The sequence below is a fragment of the Crocodylus porosus genome, unplaced genomic scaffold, assembly GCF_001723895.1.
Source record: "Crocodylus porosus isolate Cpor-Errol unplaced genomic scaffold, CroPor_comp1, whole genome shotgun sequence".
NCBI classification, from domain to species: domain Eukaryota; kingdom Metazoa; phylum Chordata; order Crocodylia; family Crocodylidae; genus Crocodylus; species Crocodylus porosus.
Genome location: NW_017728931.1, coordinates 129640292 through 129662364, shown reverse-complemented (window position 1 = coordinate 129662364; position 22073 = coordinate 129640292). Strand labels below are relative to the sequence as shown.

General features: G+C 44.3%; 1 protein-coding gene and 1 long non-coding RNA gene across 2 annotated transcripts in view; one reads left to right on the top strand and one right to left on the bottom strand.

Annotated features, from left to right (window-relative positions):
* The window catches only part of SEMA3E (semaphorin 3E), a 206600-nt gene extending 188389 nt beyond the window's left edge, over positions 1 to 18211 (top strand). Inside the window, exons 15-17 of the mRNA XM_019543650.1 lie at positions 9716 to 9783; positions 14014 to 14153; positions 16361 to 18211. Coding sequence (XP_019399195.1) covers positions 9716 to 9783; positions 14014 to 14153; positions 16361 to 16810 — 658 coding nt within the window. The 3' untranslated portion in view covers positions 16811 to 18211. The remainder of the gene's footprint in view (positions 1 to 9715; positions 9784 to 14013; positions 14154 to 16360) is intronic.
* LOC109315775 lies at positions 1949 to 21450 on the bottom strand. Its single transcript, XR_002102609.1, has 3 exons — positions 19992 to 21450; positions 4165 to 4170; positions 1949 to 1959 (listed from the first exon to the last, which is right to left on the bottom strand). It is a non-coding gene; the product is annotated as an uncharacterized LOC109315775 (long non-coding RNA).
* Between the last annotated feature and the right edge of the window lie 623 nt (positions 21451 to 22073).

The following is a 22073-nucleotide window of genomic DNA, read 5'->3' as shown; positions in this document are numbered from 1 at the left end:
CAGTTACCCTCATAGCTCTGTAATGTCCTAGCTAAATGTATATATAATTGTAAAAAGACAAACCCTTCTTAAACCTGATCTGATTGACACTATGCTTTAGAGTCGGGTCAGCAATCTATGCCCCACTGCCACTCCCAGCATCTTCCATCCTGGATCTGGACCAGGAAGGCCCAACACAGCCCAGAATAGCACAGAGGATTGGGCAGAACTCAGCTAAATTAAGACACCAGTCCCTTCCTGCTGCTTTCTTCAGCTGTATTTGCTTTGCTGGGTAGGAGCTGATATGTGTAGTGAGGGAAGAGCAGGCAGCTTGATCTTTATGGCTAGGGGCAGACATTACACATAAGCCAGTTTAAATGATCAGAAACTGGTTTAAACCTGTAACAGAACATAAGCTCAGTGCATATAAACCATTTTCAAAAGGGCTAAAACTGGTTTAAGTTGAACGTGTCTGACTGTAATATCAGACTTAACTGATTTGGGTGAAATCAGTTTATGCAATGTCTGTCCCAGACCCCTTCCTGCTTTAAGTTTACACCAGGGACCCCCAGCATCCCAGACGCCCCTCCCATCTGCTCCTTACCCAGAGCGCCTGCCAGGCACAGCAGGGTCTGCCTTGCTTCCCCCTTGCTTCTAGCCTGAGCCACTGCAGGCATGTGTCTGAATTTCCTCAGTCCAGAGACAATGTCTGTGCAGTTGCAAACTGGTTCAACCTAGCCTGCAAAGACCGAATCAATCCAGGCATGCCTCTTGAGTCTGGGGGGCATGTGCCCCACGGAAAATCTCACTTTAGTCAGGGGGGGCATGTGCCCCCATGGCTGATATCACTGACCAAAAAGCGGCCGCGCCACTTCCAGAAGTGGCATGGCCACTTTTGCTGGTGGCCCAGCACCCCGGCCTGTCCCCTATCTGTTTCCTAAACAGGGGGTGACAAGGGCCTGACAGGGGATGCACCAGCACTCTCAGGGGGTGCATGTGTGCACCCTATGTGATGCCACTAAATCCAGGCTTTTTGGTTGTCTGTCCCTAGCCTGTCAGGGTGACGGCAGAGGCCTGCTACCTAGGGCAGGGAGCCAGGTCCCAAGCTCTCGCCCAGGGAGGAAAATGTTGCTAATTTCTGCTCTAAAGGAAAAGGCTCTTGGTTATAATCCCACGCTCATGATTGTGGTAACTGATTAAGCAAAGCATGCATTTCAGGTAAACACTTAAGCCTCTGCTTAATTTAAAGCATTTGGCTAAGAATCATTCAGTTTCTAAAGTAGATTGCAGCGCACTTACATTTGACTTCCTAGTTGAGTGCTTTATAAAAGAATGGCCTGTGTGTTAAATCAATTGCAAACACCTGTGATACATTAAAACAGATGTAAATTATGCTTGTTTTGACATGTCCCTACTTGTCCACATAACCATGTCAATGTAACCATTTCCTAAATTTAGAGTTTGGCATCTTTAAGGTGATGCCTGATAATCAGGGATCTGAGTTTTCCATTTGCTCCTTTAGTGGAAAAAACCACAATTTTTTTCTCTCTTAAAGAAGAAAATCACAGACTTTCCCCTTTAAAGGATGAAATGGCAGGAAATGGTGTGTTCCCCTTGCAGGTGAGCTGAGTTCCAGGGGCTGCTTGGGGCTGCCTGGGGGTGCAGGGAGTGGAAGGAGGGTGATAAAGGCAGGGGGCACTACGTGCATGTGTGCATGCACAGGGTAGCCAGGCAGTGGTAGAGAGAACCTCCTTCATCTCCCTCCAGGTAAGTCTATTGGAGGGAGGAAGGGTGCGGGGGACGGGGCATAGGCCATGCAGGGGGTTGGGGTGGGGGGGCAGCACGTCAGGAGTGAGGGGCACCAGTGGGACCACAGGGCTGTGGCTTGTATGTGAGGGGCAATGGCATGGACAGGTTACCCGAATATCAGGGCTGCTTAGCGCCAAAAGTGGGGGTGGGGTAGCAGAGTTGGACCCAGGTCTGGTGAGCAAAGGGGAAGGGAGAGCTCTGATTTTTCATGGTAAACAACCCCAGATCAAATGCCAAAATTAATAGGTATTTAGCTTTAATTTTAATAGAGTGATTGAGTGGGTTGCTGGTGGGCTTCCAAACTGCTTTAAAATTGTAAATATATCAATAAAACACTGTGTTCAGTTGATAACTATCTATCTATCTATCTATCTATAATGGCATTTCATGTTAATCATGGAAAAACATGGATTTGGGGGTTTTAATCAGAGAATTTGTAATTTTTAAACAGGGGAAACCAGCATCCCTGCTGATAATGGATATTAAAGTAGGCTGAAAAAAGATGTCTTGTGTGCTGGCTCATACTTACTAAAAGCAGAATTTCAGACTGACTAAGCATCCAAGCCTTTGAAATCAGAGATTACAAATGTTCTACTGCTAGGGCATCTCATCCATTCTCTAACCCATCTAAGATTGGGTTCCTTACAGGATGTTATCTACTATGTTGCCTACCAAATTGATAGTTTACAATCCATGGAATCTATACAAGACCCAGCAAGGGGGAAAAAAAAGACCAAGTTCAAAATATTATGGTCATAGAATAATCTTCCAAAATGCCGTTTTCACCCAAGAAAAGAAAAGCATGTTAATGGAGGCAGTTGCTTTCTATTTTTAAATGTGATCAATATAGAGAGAGTTTTTCACAGTTCCGAGTTACCTCTGCTGTCACTCAGAACAGCAAAATGCCACCAAATAAATGATTTCACCTCTTGAATGAGACTTACAAATAGAAGAAATCCTGCAGGATTATAACTTGCTAGGCAATGCATTGTTCAGTATGAACGAGGATGAAAGATCACTGTATCTCTGTTAAGTTCAGGTTCACTCAAGACAAGGCTTGTGAAACGGATATGTCTGCATTCCAGGTGAACGTCTGAAACATTTTGTGCACCGCACCTAGAACTAGAGAACCCTAATCCCATAAAATATTCACTAGGCACATCTCCACATGAAAACAGTTCTCAGCAGTAAACTCCAATGCAGTTCATGCTGGCCTTTATTGCTCCCTGGCACCACGTTGAGCCAGGTTGTCCCGGCTGGCAGGGGTCAGCCTGCTAGGCTGGGGCTGCTCCAGCCTGGCTCAGTGTGCTGCAGGGGAGCTGGCTGGGGCATGAGGGTGCTTCAGTGCAATGCTGGCTGGCAGGCAACCCCCTTACTGAAGCACCCTTCTTCCCCAGCCAACCCCATCAGTGTCTACATGTGGGTTGCTGTGAACTAAAAAACTCTGCTGTAGGATAACACTAGTAACCTGTGGTGGAGTTTATTTGTTTACTCTGTCCTAATAGTACCACACGTGTAGATGCTGAGATGTTTACTGGGGAGCTAATTAGGCAAATGCCTCATGTAGATGCTCCTACTTTCTCCCAGCCTGTGCCCTGCTAGTGGCAGCTTTGTTCCCAGCCATTTTACAGTGGATATCAAGAAGTGTAGATGCCACGTATTTTTGTGCAAGTCATAACCATCATCAGGACAGGATGAAATAGACCCCTGCTGTGCAGGAAGGTTGGCTGTCATTTAATAAATAGTGCAAAATTTTAGCTGTCACGACTAAAGACAGGCTAAGAATGGAAATTCAAAATACTTAATGCTAGATGTCTTCCTGAGCCCACAAGCAACCTGAAACAAGAGTCTGGAGTCCAATTTTCCCCCTATATAGTTTCATAGTTTGTAGGGTTGGAAGGGACCTGAGTAGATCATCTAGTCTGACCCCCTGCCATGGCAGGAAAGAGTACTGGGGTCAAACGACCTCAGCAAGGTGTTCATCTAGCCTCCTCTTAAATACCCCCAGGGTAGGAGCCTGCACCACTTCTCTTGGAAGTTGGTTCCAGACCCTAGCCGCCCTGACCGTGAAGTAGCGCCTCCTGATATCTAGTCTGAATCTACCCTCTGCCAGCTTGTGACCGTTATTTCTAGTCACTCCTGGCAGTGCTCGGGGGAACAGGGACTCCCCCAATGCCTGCTGATCCCCCCTGACTAGTTTGTAAACGGCCACTAGATCCCCCCCCAGCCTTGTCTTGTGGAGGCTGAACAGGTTCAGGTCCCGTAGCCTCTCCTCGTAGGACCTGCCCTGCTGCCCCCTGATCATGCAAGAGGCCTTCTCTGGACCCTCTCCATGTTGTCCACATCCCTCCTGAAGTGCGGCGCCCAGAACTGGACGCAGTACTCCAACTGCAGCCTGACCAGTGCCACATGGAGGGGGAGGATCACCTCCTTGGACCCGCTCATGATGCATCTGTGGATGCATGACAAAGTGCGGTTGGCCTTCCTGACCGCGTCCCCACACTGCCAGCCCATGTTCATCTTCGCATCAATGATGACTCCAAGATCCTTTTCTGCCTCTGCACTGATGAGAAGGGAGTTCCTCAGCCTGTAGGTATGGTGCTGGTTCTTCCTTCTCAGGTGCATCACCTTGCACTTGTCAGTGTTTAAACCCATCCTGTTCTGATCCACCCACCCCTGTAACCTGTCTAGGTCTGATTGCAGCCTATTCCTCCAGTCTAGCATGCCCACATCCCTCCACATCTTAGTGTCATCAGCAAATTTGAACAGGGTGCTTTTTACCCCCTCGTCCAAATCATTGATGAAGATGTTGAACAGTGCAGGCCGGAGCACTGAGCCCCGGGGAACCCCACTGCCCACATCCCTCCAGGCTGAAAATGACCCATCCACCACCACTCTTTGGGTGCTGACCTCCAGCCAACTAGTGACCCATTTGACTGTGTAGTCATATACTTCATACTTATTTCAAGACTTGCTCTGGTAAAATGCACCAGTCTGATTGACAGGAGTGAATGACAGATTCCATTATCATAAAACTACCTGCTGTGAGGCCTTCCCACTTTTCAAATGCAATAACAAGAATATTGGGCAAGGACCTTCAGCTGATGTCAGTCAGCGTGGTTCTACTGAATCAGTGGAGCTATTACACCAAATGAAGACGTGGTCCTCTATGTCCAAGTAGGGGGAAGGATTAACTTCATCATTATTCAAATAATATAAAGTAGTACAACAACATCATTAGGCTTTCTTAATTTCTATCATAGGCTGCATGTACCGTGCACACATAAGTACATTAATTCTGTGCTTTAGGAGGTTTGCCACACTTTTTCCTTTTAATCAGGCATTCAGACTTGCCTGTGTAAAAGTCATAGTTGAATAAATCTCTATCCAAAAACAGAAATGTTATCCAGAGTCATAAGTGTAAGTTTCATACCACTAAAAATACTGTATCTGACAAGGCAGTGAGCTAAGCTTCCAAACAGGTGCTTTCTTTTTTCATAGTGCTTAGCTTAATCTTGTTTATCATACTGGCCAGAGAGTAGAATGTCCACAATAAAAGCCGTATGCTACTTTGCATTCAGTCTAGAACTGTATTTGCATTTTATATTGTTTTCTTTTTAAAAACTGTCTCCTCAAAAAGCAAGAAGGTTGGACTCTCTGGCCAAGTCTAGATATGAAGGCACATGTAGCTTGTGGCACTGAAAACCTCTTTGTGGAATAACAAACCACACACCTGGAATGTTAACATGTGCCCCACACTGCAAATTTGCAGCATGGGGGCAAAATATGCTGCCAGGATTTTCTGGCAGCAAAAAAAAACAGTGCGGTGCATGCTATTGTAGCGTGTGCCAGAACAAATGGAAACTCCATTTTCCAGAGAGAAGCTCTGGCTGCTGGCCAGAGCATCTCTACTATTTCATTTGTGCCCCCAGTTTGCTTCATCACACCAAGAGCAGGAGAAGCAGAGAAAGGGCAGTTGGCCTAAAGCAGGACAATTTGTCCCTCACCAAAGTGCATGTGCAGGAGTGAACACTGTGGCACAAATTTGTGCTGCTACTATTTGTGCCACTTCAAGCACATGTCCCTGCACATCTGGACATAGCCCTGGAGTTCACTGCTTGGACTCCTGGATTGTAGTCGCAGTTCTGCCATTGATTCAGCATATGTTTGGCTCACTGTTGTTTTTGCTGTACCTCAGTTTCCTTGGTCTGACAAATAAAAGTGATAATGCCCAACACACAGGAGGGTTCTATCCTTTGAAATGTTCAGATGAGTGGAGTTTTAGTTTAACTATTACTACTACTACTAATTCTACTACTAATCATCATAATAATAATAATAAAAATCCTCATATACACATTATAAACTGTGAAAGACTTGGAGGAGCTTTTTCTGCAAAGCTGGTTCATTAATATATAGTGAAAAGGAGGGCCAGAAGGTCATCCAGGCAGGAATATCTCTGTCTAAACCATTCAAGCCAAGTGTCTGTCTAGCCTGCTCTTAGAAACTTCCAAGGACATTTTACAACCTCTCTAGGTAATCTGTTCCTGTTCTTAACCACTCTCATATTTAAAAATTTCTTCCTAATATCCAATGTAAGTTTCCTTTTTTCCAGTTTAAGACTGCTAACTTCTTCTGCCCCTGTTTTGGCAGATGCTGCACTCCTTTACTTATCCCGTAGCACTATTGCCAAATATCCACTCTTTGTAAGATTTGTTTTTGAGTTTCAACTCATTGAAGAACTCGCTATATTTAGCCAGACCATTCTTACTGCTCTTCCTGTCCATCCTTCCTATCAAGATAGTCTGCTCTTTTTATGGTCTCTTTGGGCATGTCTACACATGCATTAATGAACCATTGTTACTGCGCATTAAGTTTAGTACCAGTAATAACAGGTATTAACTCGATGCACAGTAATCGACACCAGGAGTGTGCGAAGTAGGCTGTACCCAATTTGGATTCAGCCCCATTTGGGGGACAGTGATTTGATTTGCTGATTCAGATTACTGTCCTGATTCAATTTGGCCAAATCCAAAGATTCAATTCTGATTCAGAGAATCAGCGATTTGGCCATAGACACGGGTTTATATGTGTACCAGGCTCAGCTTGTGAATGCTGAGATGGTGGGGCAGGTGGAGCATCCACGGTAGCACGTGGGACCGTGCTCTGTGAAGTACTTCCAGTCTTCTTCTGGGTCCACTGCCAAGTGTGCAGGGGACCCCCTCCCCCCATGTCCTCCGAGCTCGGCAGTCAGCTGTGGGGGGACCCCAGGTGCCCCCCAGACCCAGGAGGCAATTGTCTGCTGCTGAGCTTTCTGGGAACCCCCCGCACTCCTGTGGGATGCTCCACCCACCCCGCCATCTCAGCGTTCACAAGCTGCCTGGTACCTTGAGGTTCGTAGAAAAAACATATAAAGCTGTATCTATCTCTGAATCATTGAAACTCTCTGAATCTCTCCAAATAGAATTGAAGGCTTCTGATTCAATTTGGAGAAATTAAAGGGTCTGTTGATTCAATTCAGATTCAGAGATTTAGTCGCCGAATCAAGCCAAATCTCCTCCAAATCAAATAAGTGACCAAAGCTTCACACATCCCTAACTGCCACTACTGCACAGTAGCACTGGTACATGGTCTTTTAGTTATGCTAATTCGCAGTAGACTAATTCTACTGGACATTAGCATGGCTAAATGTCTACTGTGTATTTAGCATCTCGTGTTCAATGTCTATTGCTCATTTAACATCGCATATAGATGTACCCTTTAAGGTTCAACCAGTTTTCCCCTACACTGCTTTTCCCCTTATATTTGCCTCCCAGGGGACTGTGCCTACCAGCTCCCTGAGTCTATTGGAATACCCACATACGGGAGTCTTCAGATGTTGCTGGGAATGAACTATACCAGCTTATATCTCAACCTCTGTGGGACCTTCTCATCACTCTAACTTCTGACTAAGGATGCTAGCCTTTGAGGGAACAGAAAGAAAACTTAAAGCAACCTTTAACTTTTTCATCTGAAGTGATACTGAATGTAGTTCAGTCATCCAGAGCATCAGGCTTCATGTAACATGGAACCAGGGGATCCTGTTACTTTAAGAGGAGAAAGCAGCAGGCTAAAAGAAATTCAGCAAGAGATAGCTGAATTGGAGCCAGCTTCATTTTGAATAAGCAACCAGGAAAAAAGCCATCAGGAGCAGGGACCCCAGCTTTGAGACTTGGGACTGCTAAGTAACCAGAGAGGACTGCAGGGCAGGGGAGATCAAGCAGCGTGTTAGGCTGAACAGAAATCCATGGGTCCCTTTTCAAAGGCAGCAATCAGTTGATCAGAAGGGGCAAAGCTTGGCTGTATATAAACCCAGCCTCTGGGCTGGGCTGGCAATCTATGCTTGGAGGCTGCAGGAGAAGGAGCTGAAGGCAGAGCTGGCTGTCAGGGAAAAGGAGATGCCCTATGAGCTGGAGATCAAGTCAGATCCTTATAGGAGGAAGGTGGCAACTGTGGCCCTGAGGGGTTTTAGGACAAGTTGCAACTGGAGGGCTAATACTTTGCTTTCCAGTTTTTTTTTCTGCATTTAGGTTTAAACACTAGGGGACCTGGTTGTGGATATGGGGTAGGTGTTAAGGCCACATGGGTGCCTGAGGGGGACACCCAGCATAAAGTGCTTTAAGGGTCAGGGACCACAGGGTAGTGCAGAGCCTGAGCAGCCTTGCCTGAGTTGGTGACCGCAGAGAAGCTGGCATAGAATGCAAGAGCCACCTTGGCAAGGCCAGGGATCCCAGAAGCCCAGAGCTGAGGGGGCTCAGCCACAGGGAAAGGGCCAAAGCAGGGAAGGCTGAAGCCTAGAGAAGAGTTTGGGAGCCTGAGAGGCCCACTGCTTCTAAGTTACAACAGAGATACCCGCAACGCCTGGACATGGTTTTGGAAAGAGGACCATGGTTATAGCCCTTAAGACACAATAAGAGACATCTTAAAAGGGAAAAACATCCCTTACGGTTTGGGGCAGAGGTGCCCCAAGGACTGTGCAGAGAAGGAAGGCACCAAGGAAGAGGCTATTCCAGCCTCTGGAGGCAACCTTCTCAGTTAAATATCTTAAGATCAAGTGATGCCAGGCGAGAGAGAGAAGTGAGAGAACTGGGGAGTGAGGGCAGGCAAGTCTGACCACCAGGGAGCTTCAATCACACATCCACACAAGTGTGGAAGTTTGTTGCCCCATGGACAAGAAGCAGGGGCGCAGCTGCTGCTGCTACTTGTCCCCAGGGAACACGTATGCCACATGCCCTCTGATGTGCAACAGGTTACCCTGGGTGGGGTGGGGTAGGGGAGGCTGGGGCCAGCACTGGGTTGGCCCCAGGAGCCTTACCTGGGGTCCTGGAGGCCTCCTGGGCTATAGCAGCCACAATCCTGCTGCTTAGAGCCTGGCCAGCAGCTGGACAGTGGCTTTGACCAGCCAGGCTTTGGATCTCCTGGGGTCAAGCTTCCTCCCCTTGCCCCGCTACCTTGCAACATGGAGAACAGCTGACTGTGCAATATGTGGCACTGCAGACGTGTCTGCGGCTCCACGTACTGCACAGCTGAACTTGTCTGGACGTGGCCAGGGCATATGGCCCTGAGCCTGTTGAGCGTGCGTGCGTGCGTGTGTGTGTATTCACATCTCCACACTTGGAACTTTCCCTCAGACTGATCTGACTACTACTGACTGTCTCTTCCTTCAGACATTGCAGTGCTTAAGGCATTCACAAGTTCTCCATTACCTCCAGGTTGAGTAAAAGGGTGGGAAAGTACAGCATATGAATTTTCTCCACATTACTCATAATAGTGCTAGCCAAGGATTTGGGATCAAGATTTAGTTCCCTGCATTTTTAATGCATGGAGCTTTGGCATAAGGTTGACAGCTGAATACGTTTCTTAAAACAGTTCCATTTTTTCTCCCCAGACGTTTCCGCAGACAAGATGTTCGACATGGAAATGCAGCTCAGCAGTGCTTTGGCCAGCAATTCATTGGTAATCCACACACACTACAGCAAGATGATAGTGAATGCCTAGAGCAAAGAGTACCGCTTCACCATGGGGGGACAGCATGAGCTGGATTCTGAGCCCAGTTTCACTAGATTTACACTGGTGTATCTCTCCCGGTTTCACAGTAGTTACTCCTGTTTTACACTGGTATAATTAATAACAGTCTCAGAACAAAGGGTCAGATCCACACAAAAAAAAAGGACTTAGGTGCCTAGGTGAAACTTAGACAAGATCCTGACACCAAAGGCTGAGTGAATGATCCACGAAACCCCTGCCTAGCCACTTACGTGGCTGAAAGGCTGTTGTTCACCTAATGTTCTGCTAGTGCATGGGCTGACAGGCACAACTATATGGCTGAGCATCTCTCTTACTGAAAGTCTTTGAGGATTCACAAACTAAATACCCCTGAGTTTAAATCCCCTGCAGAGCCAGACCTGATAGGCATGTTCTGAGCCCAGTTACAACACCAAGTTTGACACAAAACTCAGCAGCAACAGCCATTTTCAAAATGATGGCAGTAGTGGTAGCACCTGTCTTTTATGTGATAGTTTAATAGATAGGGTGGTGGCCCAGGAAGTGATAGGATAGATGGTGATGGTGACCCAGTATAGGGGAGGGGGCAGGTTCTAGGCCCGTCTCATCCTGAAAACCTGAGAGGATTCAAAATTATATCTTTGGCCTCCCAGGAGAGTTGTCTAGGCTCTAGACTGCAAGCTAGGCTTGTGGCAGAGCTGGCCCACTTCGCAGAATGGAATACAAGATTCACGGACCTAAAGAGAGGATAATGGGGCACGTGACTTTGCAGTCACTGATGAAGGCACTGCCTTGGACAAGGGAATCCTGGATTCCACTCCCTGATCCAGGCACTGCTTGGGCATTTTGGATTAAATTGGATAAAGTACATAAACAGTATTTGGAGCAGGAACTGAAACCATGACTCCTCCCATGCAGGGCATCACTCTCATTCCTAAACCACAGCTGTCTTCATGCTCCCTCTTAATTCTTCTTCTTCTCTGTCCCTGTAAATCTCGTATTCCTCTCTATACATCATCCCAGCTTCAATGGCATGGCCTTGACAATAGCCTGGTGAATAGGGCTTATTTATTTAGTGGAGATGGATGAAATGGTTTGAATCCTTTCATGCTGAGGAGGGCATTGAACCTGGGCACCTATTTCCTCTCTGAATTCTTCTACTTAAATGCTATCATATAAAAGATGGGCACTGCTACCTTTTCCTCTGGATATGTTTTAAAGAAAAGATGGAGCTAATGACCCATAGACAAGGAATTGCTTTGGCACCTAATTTCTGGATGCTTTTTCAGACTTTGAATCTGAGTCTCAAATAGGTGCCTAAGTGTACCCTGAGGTAAGCACTTAAATCTGAAAAAGAAAAGACAGGATATAAGAAATAAACCTCTATTCAGCATTTCCTAATGGCCAACTTAGGCATCTCCTCATTCAACTTGCTGGGAGTAGTGATCCCATTCTGTGGCATCTAAAAGTAAGTTCTGGTGGCACTGAACATCACTGTATTTAAATCCCTTTGTGGATCTGGGCCCAATTGACTAACTACCTAAGCAGGAATACATCCCTATTCAAGACTATGTGCTATATTTTAAATGTAGTTTAATACTTAAGTCCCATTATAGTCTTATTTAGCCTTATAGGGTCATGTTAAGAAAGGATTGAGTTATACAGATGATTAGTGTTCTCCTAAACTATGGTCCAAACCCTTCAAAGTGCTAAATGACCTTAGTTTCTATTGATTTCAATCACTGGCACCGAGTATAATATAAAAATATAGATAGATAAAAGTTGCTGGGAGATGCTTTGCATTTTATAGCATCTGATCCAATAAATTTGGAGAGAGAGAATCAAAAAACATGCGGTTTTTTTTTCCTCTGAAAGATGTTGAGCCAGATAATTTTTTGCTGAAATTGCAGTTTTATGAAGGAATGATTATAGTTTGGAAAGAAAATATATCAAAAGGTAATACTTGACGTCCAAAAGGCCTTTGATCTAGTATCCCACAAAATCCTCAGGAGAAAATTGGAGGATTGTGGGCTTAACTCCAAGACACTCAGATGGGTGAGAAACTGGCTGCAAGATAGGATCTAAAGAGTCGTAGTGAACAAATCTGTGTCATCCTGGCGAGAAGTAGACAGCAGTGTCCCACTGGGGTCGGTGCTCGGTCCAGTACTTTTCAGTATCTTTATTAACAATTTGGATGTGGGGGTGAAGAGCTCACTGGCCGTGTTTATGGACAACACCAACTTATGGGGAAGCATGGTCACACTTGAAGATAGGCTGCAGTTACAGGTGAACCTAGACAGGCTGCCAAGTTGGACGGATCAGAATTTGATGAAGTTCAGCGTTAAGAAATGTAAAGTGCTCCACCTTGGGATGAGCAACTCTCAATACACCTACAGGCTGGAGGGCACCAAACTGACTAGCACTGTGAATGAAAGAGACCTGGGGGTAATAATAGACCACAGTTGAAATAAGAGCCGGCAGTGCGATGCTGTAGCCAGTAGGGCAAATAATACTCTGACACGCATAAATCAGTGCATCTCCAGCAAAACTACTTCTGCTCTACTCAGCAATGGTGAGACCACAGCTGGAGTACTGTGTCCAGTTCTGGGCACCACACTTTAACAAGGACGTGGACAAGCTTGAGAGAGTTCAAAGAAGAGCCAGTCATATGATCAGAGTCTTAAAAGGCAAGCCATACGAGGAAAGGCTGAGGGGCCTGGGACTCCCCAGCCTGAAAAAAAGAAGGCTGAGAGGGGACCTAGTAGCAGCGTACTGCTACACTAGGGGACTACATCAAGGGCTCAGTGAGCAACTGTTCACCAGGGCTCCCGAGGAGAAAACTACGAGTAATGGCCACAAACTCCTGATAGACTCAGGCTCAACATTAGGGAAAATTTCTTCACCGTCAGGGTGTCCAGACTGTGGAATAAGCTCCCTCCAGAGGTGGTGCAATCATCTACCCTGGAAATCTTCAAGAGGAGACTGGATGGTCACCTCGCTGGGGTTTCCTGACCCCCAGTTATCTTTTCTGCTTGGTGCAGTGGGCTGGACCCGACAATCTTCTGCGGTCCCTTCCGGCCTTATAATCTATGACTCAATGAACTTGTTAAATTTGCTCACTAACACAGAAACAGATCATAACACCTGTTCTCATCAAGGTTCCCCAGTGAGTTCCTTGGATAATTCTCCTGTGGAAAACATGCAGGGGATTTATGGGCCCTTATTACACCACTGAAAATTTACACACAGTGACATTGTAGATGTAGCTGCAAACTACATTTGGAACCTAACACTTACAAATATAAGTGAGAGAGATCATGATGAGTTTCAAGTCCCATGTTCCTGGGCCAGAAACTGATTGTAGGCTGGTATCAAGCAAACACCTCTTCTTCACTCCACTTATTGTAAAACAAATATTCTTATTAAGGCTTTATAGAGTCCACTGGTCTGTTCTAGTGTAGAAACATTATTCTAGGTGTTCCTTCTTTGTGTTTTCTAAGTTTTGCTATATATGGGAGGCCAAGAATGTGTCAACTAGTTATTTTCAAGTGCAACTTTTGTAGTACCTGGATGCTACCATATATATATATAATATACTGGGCCCATGTTATGGTAATCTATAGGTGAACATATTCTGGACATTAAATAAAAAGTGCAGATATTCATAGGCCTTTCAGCCTCTGATCCTGTAAAGAACTGAGCACTTTGATCCTGATTCAGCTGAGTAGTTTTTCCATGCTTAGATTTAAGTCTGAAGGTGTCCCATTGGCTTCATAGACTTAAAATTAAGCACATGCACAAATCGTTTGTGGATTGAGGGCAGAGTGCTTAGTATCCAGGGCTGAGCCCTGTTATACAGGTGTAAATGTCAACTGTTGGTTATGTATTATTTTGATAAGATGTATATCTTAGTGCTCCGTCTTAGGGCTGAGGTGAAGCTTGCTCTTACATCCCATTGGAGACACTAATTACTGAGGGTGCTCCAGGCTTCATGGAATATGGTCTTTACTGAGCACTAAGTTCCAGTCTCTAGATTGAGTGATATGAGCCAAATTTCATTTTAGTGATGGATGTCAAAGGAATCCTTGAAAAGTCCAATATAAAGATGCCCTAAATGAGGGTGACAACATTTATTACTATGAGGGTGACTGGTAGATAACAAAATCTTATTTTTCTGCACAGGAGAAGCTCTGGAGAAGACTGAAGAGCGACTGGTCTATGGAATAGAGTATAATAGCACACTTCTGGAATGTATCCCTAGGACGTTACAAGCAAAGGTGATCTGGTTTGTACAGCGAGCCCGTGACTCCAGAAAAGAAGAGGTAACTTTGCATGTAGTTCGAGTTTCATCATTCTTACTAAATCAGTTTGTTGTATGAGGGAAATTGTAGGTTAAAGAAAACAACAATTCCGCCCCCCCCCGCAAAATAGCTGGTGTCAGCAGGTGTCATGAACATACGTTCATATATATTTGAACCATTTTAATTATGCAGGGAATCAGATTAGATAAACAGGCCAGAAAATTTCACCCAGTGATTCCTGCTTGAAGCCAAATAGTTCGTAGTTGAACTTGCACATGCTTTTAAAAATGCAGCCAATCTTGATTTACAGCCTCAGTAGGCATATCTGCATGTTCATTAATGTGCCATAATTACAGCACATTAAGTTTAGTACCTGTAATGACAGTTACTAAACTTAATGTGCCATAATCAGTGCTACTGCACATTAATGTACATGAATGTTTTTTTAGTGATATTTTTGAGCATTAGACTAATGGACATTAGTGCATTAGCATTGGTTTTGCCCACTGTACTTTGTAGAAATAGTCATCTTTGCCTTAAATGTCTTATGTAGATGCACCCAGTGTGATGCAGAGTCTGTTCCAATGGGAAGCTTTTTCACTGTTTAAAAATGTCCACCTTATTTCCAGTTTGAATTGGTCTAAATTCAACTTTGATCTATTGTGTTGTGTCATTTGTCTATTACGTTAAAGTGACCTCTCATCTCGGATATCTTCTTCCTTTGTATATACCCAGAGACTGTGATCAAGTTATCTGTCTATCTGATGTGCTCATAGTGTCCCCATTAGCATAAATGCCCTATCATTCTGAGTATATTTATCCTGACAGCATCCCTATGATATAGGGCAGTATTATAGTCTCCATTTTACAGATCCAGGCTTAACTACATGGTTGGTGTCTAAAGCTGGCATTTTAGTCACTACTGAACTCATTGAACCCTTAACACAGTTGTCGCCTACTGTGTAGGTACCTTGAAACCTTAAGAACAAATTTGCATGCTCAAATCCTGACATTGCTGAACTCCTCAGATCCCAGGTAGTGCCTAAGCCCTACCAGGATTCTTTACCCATTTTGCCTGTGGAGTCCTAATTTAATAGACATTTTCAGAGAACACTGTATTGGATTGGGCCTCATGCAAAAGCCAGCAAGGTATAAGAATATTTTGAGAAGGGTTGGGGGAAACAGTATGGAGGCATATGTGTTAGGCAACTCATCTGACAGAATTACTACTCTTCCTGGTTGAAAGCAGGAACCTAACCACAAGATCTCCCACATGCTTGGAGAGTGCCCTAACTAGCAGGCAGCTGGGTCATCTAGTCCCCTTCCTTGCTTGTTAGCTTCTGTCAGAGGTGGATCCAGGATTGGCAGGAGTGGGCACAGCCACCCACCTTCAGCTGAGTGCCATATATAAAATGAACTCTCTGAGCTTCCTGGCATATCAGCCTATGTCCTGCCACGTCCTGCTGCCACAAGCTCTGAACTTACCAGCTGACTGGCACAGGCTTTGGCCAGAGCCCTTGCTTTCACACAGGTCTGCAGCCCAGTGGTGAGTACCGCTGCCATTCGACCTCCCTTCCTCCCCTTTGCCACTGAATTCAGAAGCAGGAGGGAAGGGGGGACAAGTGGTGGCAGTGGTACATACCTCCTGGGCCTTGAAGCTGCATGAAAACATTAGTTCCAGCCAGAGCCTGGGCTGATCTGCTGGTGACCTCAGAGCTCATAGCATTTATGGAATGACTGAAGGGCCATGCAATGATACCGCTGCACCCCTTTCACATACACCCCAGATCAGCCCCTGGCTTCTCCAAATCCATGCAAGGGGACCTGCATGGCAATATGGGTATTTAACTCAGGGCTGAGCATCCATTAGGAAGCAGACAGCTTAAAAAACTGTACTGAAACACCTACCTTTTTTGAGATTTAGCCCTGAGCCACTTGCTTATGCTCACACAGGAAATCCCTGGCAGAGGGCAGGGCTCTCAAGTCCTAGACTTGCAATCTATGACCTGAACCTGATCCTCTCAAGAGTCAATCTGCTCCTCTAAGTTAAATCGTGTAGTTGCTCACAAACTAAGTTAGAGCACGCACACACCTCTGCATTTGTGGCTAAGTCTCTAGGATGCATTTGATGAATGGTGTTTCCCTGGTCTTTTTAGTGCACTGTTGCATTTTTGTATTTGCACCACAACTGCATTAATAAAACAGAGCACTATTTGTTCATTTCTCAGGTAAAGACAGATGACAGAATAGTGAAAATGGACCTTGGCCTCTTGTTCCTAAAACTGTACAGGATGGATGCAGGAACATATTTCTGTCAGACAGTGGAACACAGCATTGTTCATACGATCAGAAAAATCACCCTGGAGGTGGTGGAGGAAGAACGTGTAGATGAGATGTTCAGCAAAGACTATGAGGAAGATGTCACTCATAAAATGCCATGCCCAGTGCACAGCAGCATCCCTCAAGCATCAAAGCCATGGTACAAAGAGTTTCTGCAGCTAATAGGCTACAGTAACTTCCAGAGGGTTGAGGAGTATTGTGAAAAGGTGTGGTGCACCGATAAGAAGAGAAAAAAGCTAAAAATGTCCCCATCCAAGTGGAAGTATGCCAACCCCCAGGAGAAGAAAGCACGCAGGTCAGACCATTACCGCCTCCCCAGGAACACTGCTGACTCTTGATGGACAAAATCTATTCACTGTTTCTCGGAGAATTTTTATTTGGACCTAAGGGATAAGGGGAAATAAATCTTGGTTTTGGGTAACTGAAACAGGCTTATATATAAAAGAAATAATAGGACTGAAAACAGAAGAGTATTATGGTAAGTTATAGCTTGCATTCATGATGACTGTTCAGAAGCATTTAAAAAAATCTGCTTAAGTAGCTGTTTCTAAATAGGTCATTGCATACAGAGTTTTCCTTTTCAGGATAACTTCATATTTTTGAGTGCTTTAATGAGTTTCCCATACAGACTATGTTTATGCTGTATATTGTTGCATATTATGGGGATTTTGAAGTCAACTCAAATAGCTGCACATTGACAAGCAAAAAAAAAAAAATGTGATATTTTGTTTCGTACATTTTCACAAATTTCTGATTGCTTCTAAAAGCAGCACATCATAAAACCTTAGTTTTCCCCTGTGGCCTGCTTCAGTTCAAAAGATACAGGTTCTCATAGTGTGGTGTACTGCTATTTCTAAAGAGGCTGAAGGGACCTTCCCTTTTACTTCTCATTGGTACTTGTCTTTGCCAGTCATTTACAAAGCACAGTGTACTCCTATCACAGCTAAGTAGTATTGCCATGTAACTCAGTGTATGTCAAATGCATGCACAGATCACAAATGGAATGACATTCTTCATTCTAACTCTGTAAGAAGTGGAAGGATAATGGTTTAGCCAGAGTATAAGTCACAGTCATAATGCTGGACAAGTGGCTCAATAACTGACAGGTTTACAGGACTGCCCTGCTCTGATAAAAGAAGTCATTTCCTTGTTGTGTTGTATATTTTCTCTAGACATGTATGCACTGAAGCATACCTACCTCCTCCCAATAAACAATACGTGTACTTTCAGCATGTAAATAAATTCTGCATGTGCTGAAATCACAAGTGTTTAGAAGGCAGAGATGTAAGCTACTTGTATTGGAAAGACAGCATTCAAAGATGGAATGAATAAGGCAGAAAGTGTCATGTGTTTTGGTGTAGCAGGCACTCATAAAACAGAATGGTAGGTAAAAATATCACAAGCAGTGTGCCTATATAACATTTCTGTAGTATTTCCCTAGTTTCTTGATTTGATTCAAGGAATTCCTAACCTGATAGGTGATCTCCTCTCAGCATGGCTATTGCTAAGAAACTCATAGCTGCACTTGTGAATACTGGGAAAACTATGGGGAGAAAGTTTGAAAGAACCCAGGCATCTGAGTAACATTGAAAAGTTATACAAAGTTTTAAGTGCAATTCCCATATTTTTCTTGAATATATAAGGTACTGTGAAGCATGAATCACTTGAGAAGTTGGGATAAAAGCATGAATCACTTGAGAAGTTGGGATAAAAAGATATACTAAACCTATAGGTGTCTTAAAAAAAAAAAAAGTATTCACAAATGATATTGCTGGAATAGTCAAGCTGAGCATGATTTCTGCAAGGTGCTGTTCCATCTGCTGGGATGGGCTGTAATAAGTTAATGATTATTGACTAAACCATTGTGTTGCCATACCAGCTGATCCAATCAAAATATTACCCAGCATTGATGAATAGCTGGACCCACTTCAGTTTGCTGGCATGTCTCCATTTTTGTTGTATATTCTTCTGGGATGTTCCAAGCAGGAAAAATGGTTCATGGCCAGTGCTGACTTCTAAGCGGGAAACAGAGTCCGGGATTAATAGGAATTAGCGTTCTAAGTGGTATAGTTTTGTTATTAACCTAGCAATCCACTGGAGATCATTACTGTCCACTCCAGTGTCTTTAAATCATTCTGTATATGAAATGAACAAAACACTATGTCTGAGAGAAGGTACCTGCTCCTGGGATCAGTCTAATGCCAGCTGCAGAGTGAGCTCGGCTAGGATCTTATCTCTTCAAAAGCATCATTTTCTGAGAGCAGAAGGTATCCACTGTTCAAAAAGATACTCTGTGCAACCTGCCAGCAAACAGAAGCAGAAGGGAAAGGAGGATATCATCTTATGTCATTTAAAGAGACAGATAAACCTCTCTAGCTTCTAGTTATTTTAAGTAGGAGACACGCTTATCTGCATTGTGTATAGCTAGAGTGTCTGTCTCACTGGTCCAATGGCAACACAATGCAAGAGGTCAGAGCTCTGGGTTGTGCTCCCTTAACGAACAGAAGCTGCCAGCATTATGGAAAAGGCATAAGCAGCCCCTGTGGGGAATAAGGAGCATCTTGTAACTCACTTAGTTGTGGATTTTTCCATCTGGTGCAAGTGCCCAATTCAGGATCCCTAGATAAATTTGGCCATCGGTGCCAGTTTAGGTTTAAAGAAGCTTAGTTCCAGTTAGGACATATCTATTCTCCGCCTACACAAATCATCCTAGCATTGAGCTATAGGGCATAAGGGAAGATAATGTATGTGCTTGCAGGTATTTTTGTCTACTAATTCTGTTTAAACAATGAGGTAACCAAAATCAGACTGGCATCATGCATTCTTAGATTCCCCCAAGTAACTCGTGCTTGCAACATCACTGGCGTCTTCTGAGGGGGTTGTACAAATGATCTCAAGCAATTTTAACATGATGTTGAACCAACCTTCACTCTTAATGTCTAGAGCAGGGGTGTCAAAGTCATCTAGCCCCACAGGCCAGTCAATCCGCTACATGAATGGCAAAGGGCCAGGCTTGTGGGCCAGATCACCAGACCACCCTCACCATGCCCCTCCACCTCTGCCCCTGTGCCCAGTCCAGCCCATGTAATGTCCGCCCTGACTGGTCCAGATCACACAGCACCTGTTTTGGCTAGACCAAGACTGCATCATGTGACACCCATGCAGGGCTGGTCCAGGATGTGTGTGCCATGCCTCCTCTGGCTAGCCTGGGATCTAGGCTGCATGCACCAGCTACCCTGGATTGGGCGGGGTGGGTGCTGTGGGCAGCAAGTGTCTCAGACCAGCTGGAGCATGTGTACACGCAGCATATGTCTTGGACCAGACGAGCTGAGATGGGTGCTATATGTAGCATGGTTCTCCGGCTGGCCAGAGCAGATACCATGTGCAACACATGTCCTGGACTGGCCAGGGTGGATGCCACGTGCAGCGTGAGTCCTGGCTGGCTAAAGCATGTGCTGCGTGCGGCATGTGTCCTGAGTCCTACGCATGGGGCCACTCCACTGCACATCAACTCTGGACCCATGGGCTGGACAATGGGCCTCCACAGGCCATATCTTTGACACCCTTGATCTAGAGAAATGAAGAATAATAGGTGAGATCTCAGGGGTTAGTAGGAAACAAATTATCCCTGCCATCAGAAGTCACCAAACATAACATCACTGAGATCTTTAAAGGGAAGAATAATATCCAGAGGGGCTGCGGTTGTTGGGGAGAGTATAGTGGCTTTCACAGCAGAAAGGAAGAGATCTGTGTTACAGTATTAAAAGAGGGTTTCTTATTCGCATTGCTGGCCACTGACAGCCGCCAGGACTCTCTTAAATTCTCTGGGACCCATAAAAACACAAACTGGGCAGCCATACCAGATCTCCTCTGGTCGAGGTCTAAACTGAAAAGTTATAGAAAGTATTGTTTGCTCCACTAATAAGGAACTGTAGCATCTAGTGATAATCAAGAATAATGCTGGTTGAATCTTTATTTCTTCTAGTAATGAATATGTTGTCAAATGGTCCTGTGCTAAGGACTAATGTCCTATCATTTAGAGATGAGCTTAACAGAGCTTCAGCCTGAGGGAAATAACACAGTGGCATATATAATTTTCCCAGATTATAGATGGCAATGAGGTGGTTCCTATATAGAATTCCTGTTTCATAAGTTTTTAGTTTGCAGGGGCAAGTCTGAGGATCTTTAAGCCTTCATCATTACCAGTGACTTATGGAAGTATGAAATCTTGCTTAAAATTGAATATGATGCCTAAGAAACAAGAACAAGAATACCAAACATGTATTTGAGTCAGGTAAGCACAGAGGTTCTTATATTGCAGGCAACATTATTTAAAATGCTTCTTTGTGTATATATGGGGGCATTGTCTGCTGTTTTCATTATGAATTTGATGTATTTTGTATGTGCATGAAGTTGCCTGATTATATAATGAAGTACAATATTTGTTGATCTGATCTGTATTGTTTCTCTTTATTTTGGCGGGGAAAAGAAGGTAATGGCCTTATGTTTTCACTGATATTCCGAGGGGTACCTAATCTTCTTTCGTTAATAATATTAACAGCTAGCATTTACATAACACTTTTTATCCATACATCTCAAGTACTTTATAAATGGAGGTCACCCCGTTTTGCAGCTGGGGAACTGAGACACGAGGCAGTGAAGTGATGCGCCCCAAATCACCCAGCAAGCATGTCAAAAATAGACTGAGTCCACTACACATTTCTACTTGCAAGTAGAACATAGCTAGATGAAGACAGGAGGATTTTATTCTGTAGAAAAACATGGCACAATGTAGTCCCATATAATAATACCAAAACTAGCTCTGAAGGAGCTCCTCCATCTTTGCAGCATGGTGAAGTAGCAAGTGTGGAATGACATTAACACAGTTATACTGTTTCTGCAACCCCTTGGGGCTAGCTCAGGTGGTCAACTCATTGTGAAAGACAACACAGGTGGTAAGACACTAGAGTAGGGGTCTAATACTAATCTGCCACATGACCGTGGAAAAGTCATTTCCTTCTCTCTGTGTCTTGCTCCTCTCCCCTAGTTGTCTGTTTTGCTTTTTAGCCCCTGGTTCTGCTTTTTGTTGCAAAGGAGCTTTAAACTGAAAGGTCTCTGGGTCATGAAATATTTCCCACTATACTCCTAGACAAGGTTTACCACACTATGGCCTCAGTTTTAATAGGGGTATCTAGGAATTACTGTCATACACATATTAATCGCTACTAAACCTTTGGCAATGAGACCTCTTGTCTTATAAATCCCTTATGCATCTGACCAGCTTTTCTGTGGTAAATAAATACTTTATTCAAAAAAGAGAAATAATTTGCAAACTTCATTTGCCTGACTAACAGAGTTCATTTTGAAATGACACACAATTATCTTCCAACCTAATTCATATGCTGGGGGAGCTATTATTTCTATTTAATTTTGGAGAAAAGTTTCAATTTACTTTCCTTCAAAAGTAGTGAACCAGTTTCTTTAAAGAAAAAAACCCCACCATTAATCTCCTCATTCTACCTTGGAGCAATGAAGTTGGAGTTATTTATGCTACCTCATGTCTCTGGGTCCAGGAGTTACAGATGCCTTTGAAAGCTGCAC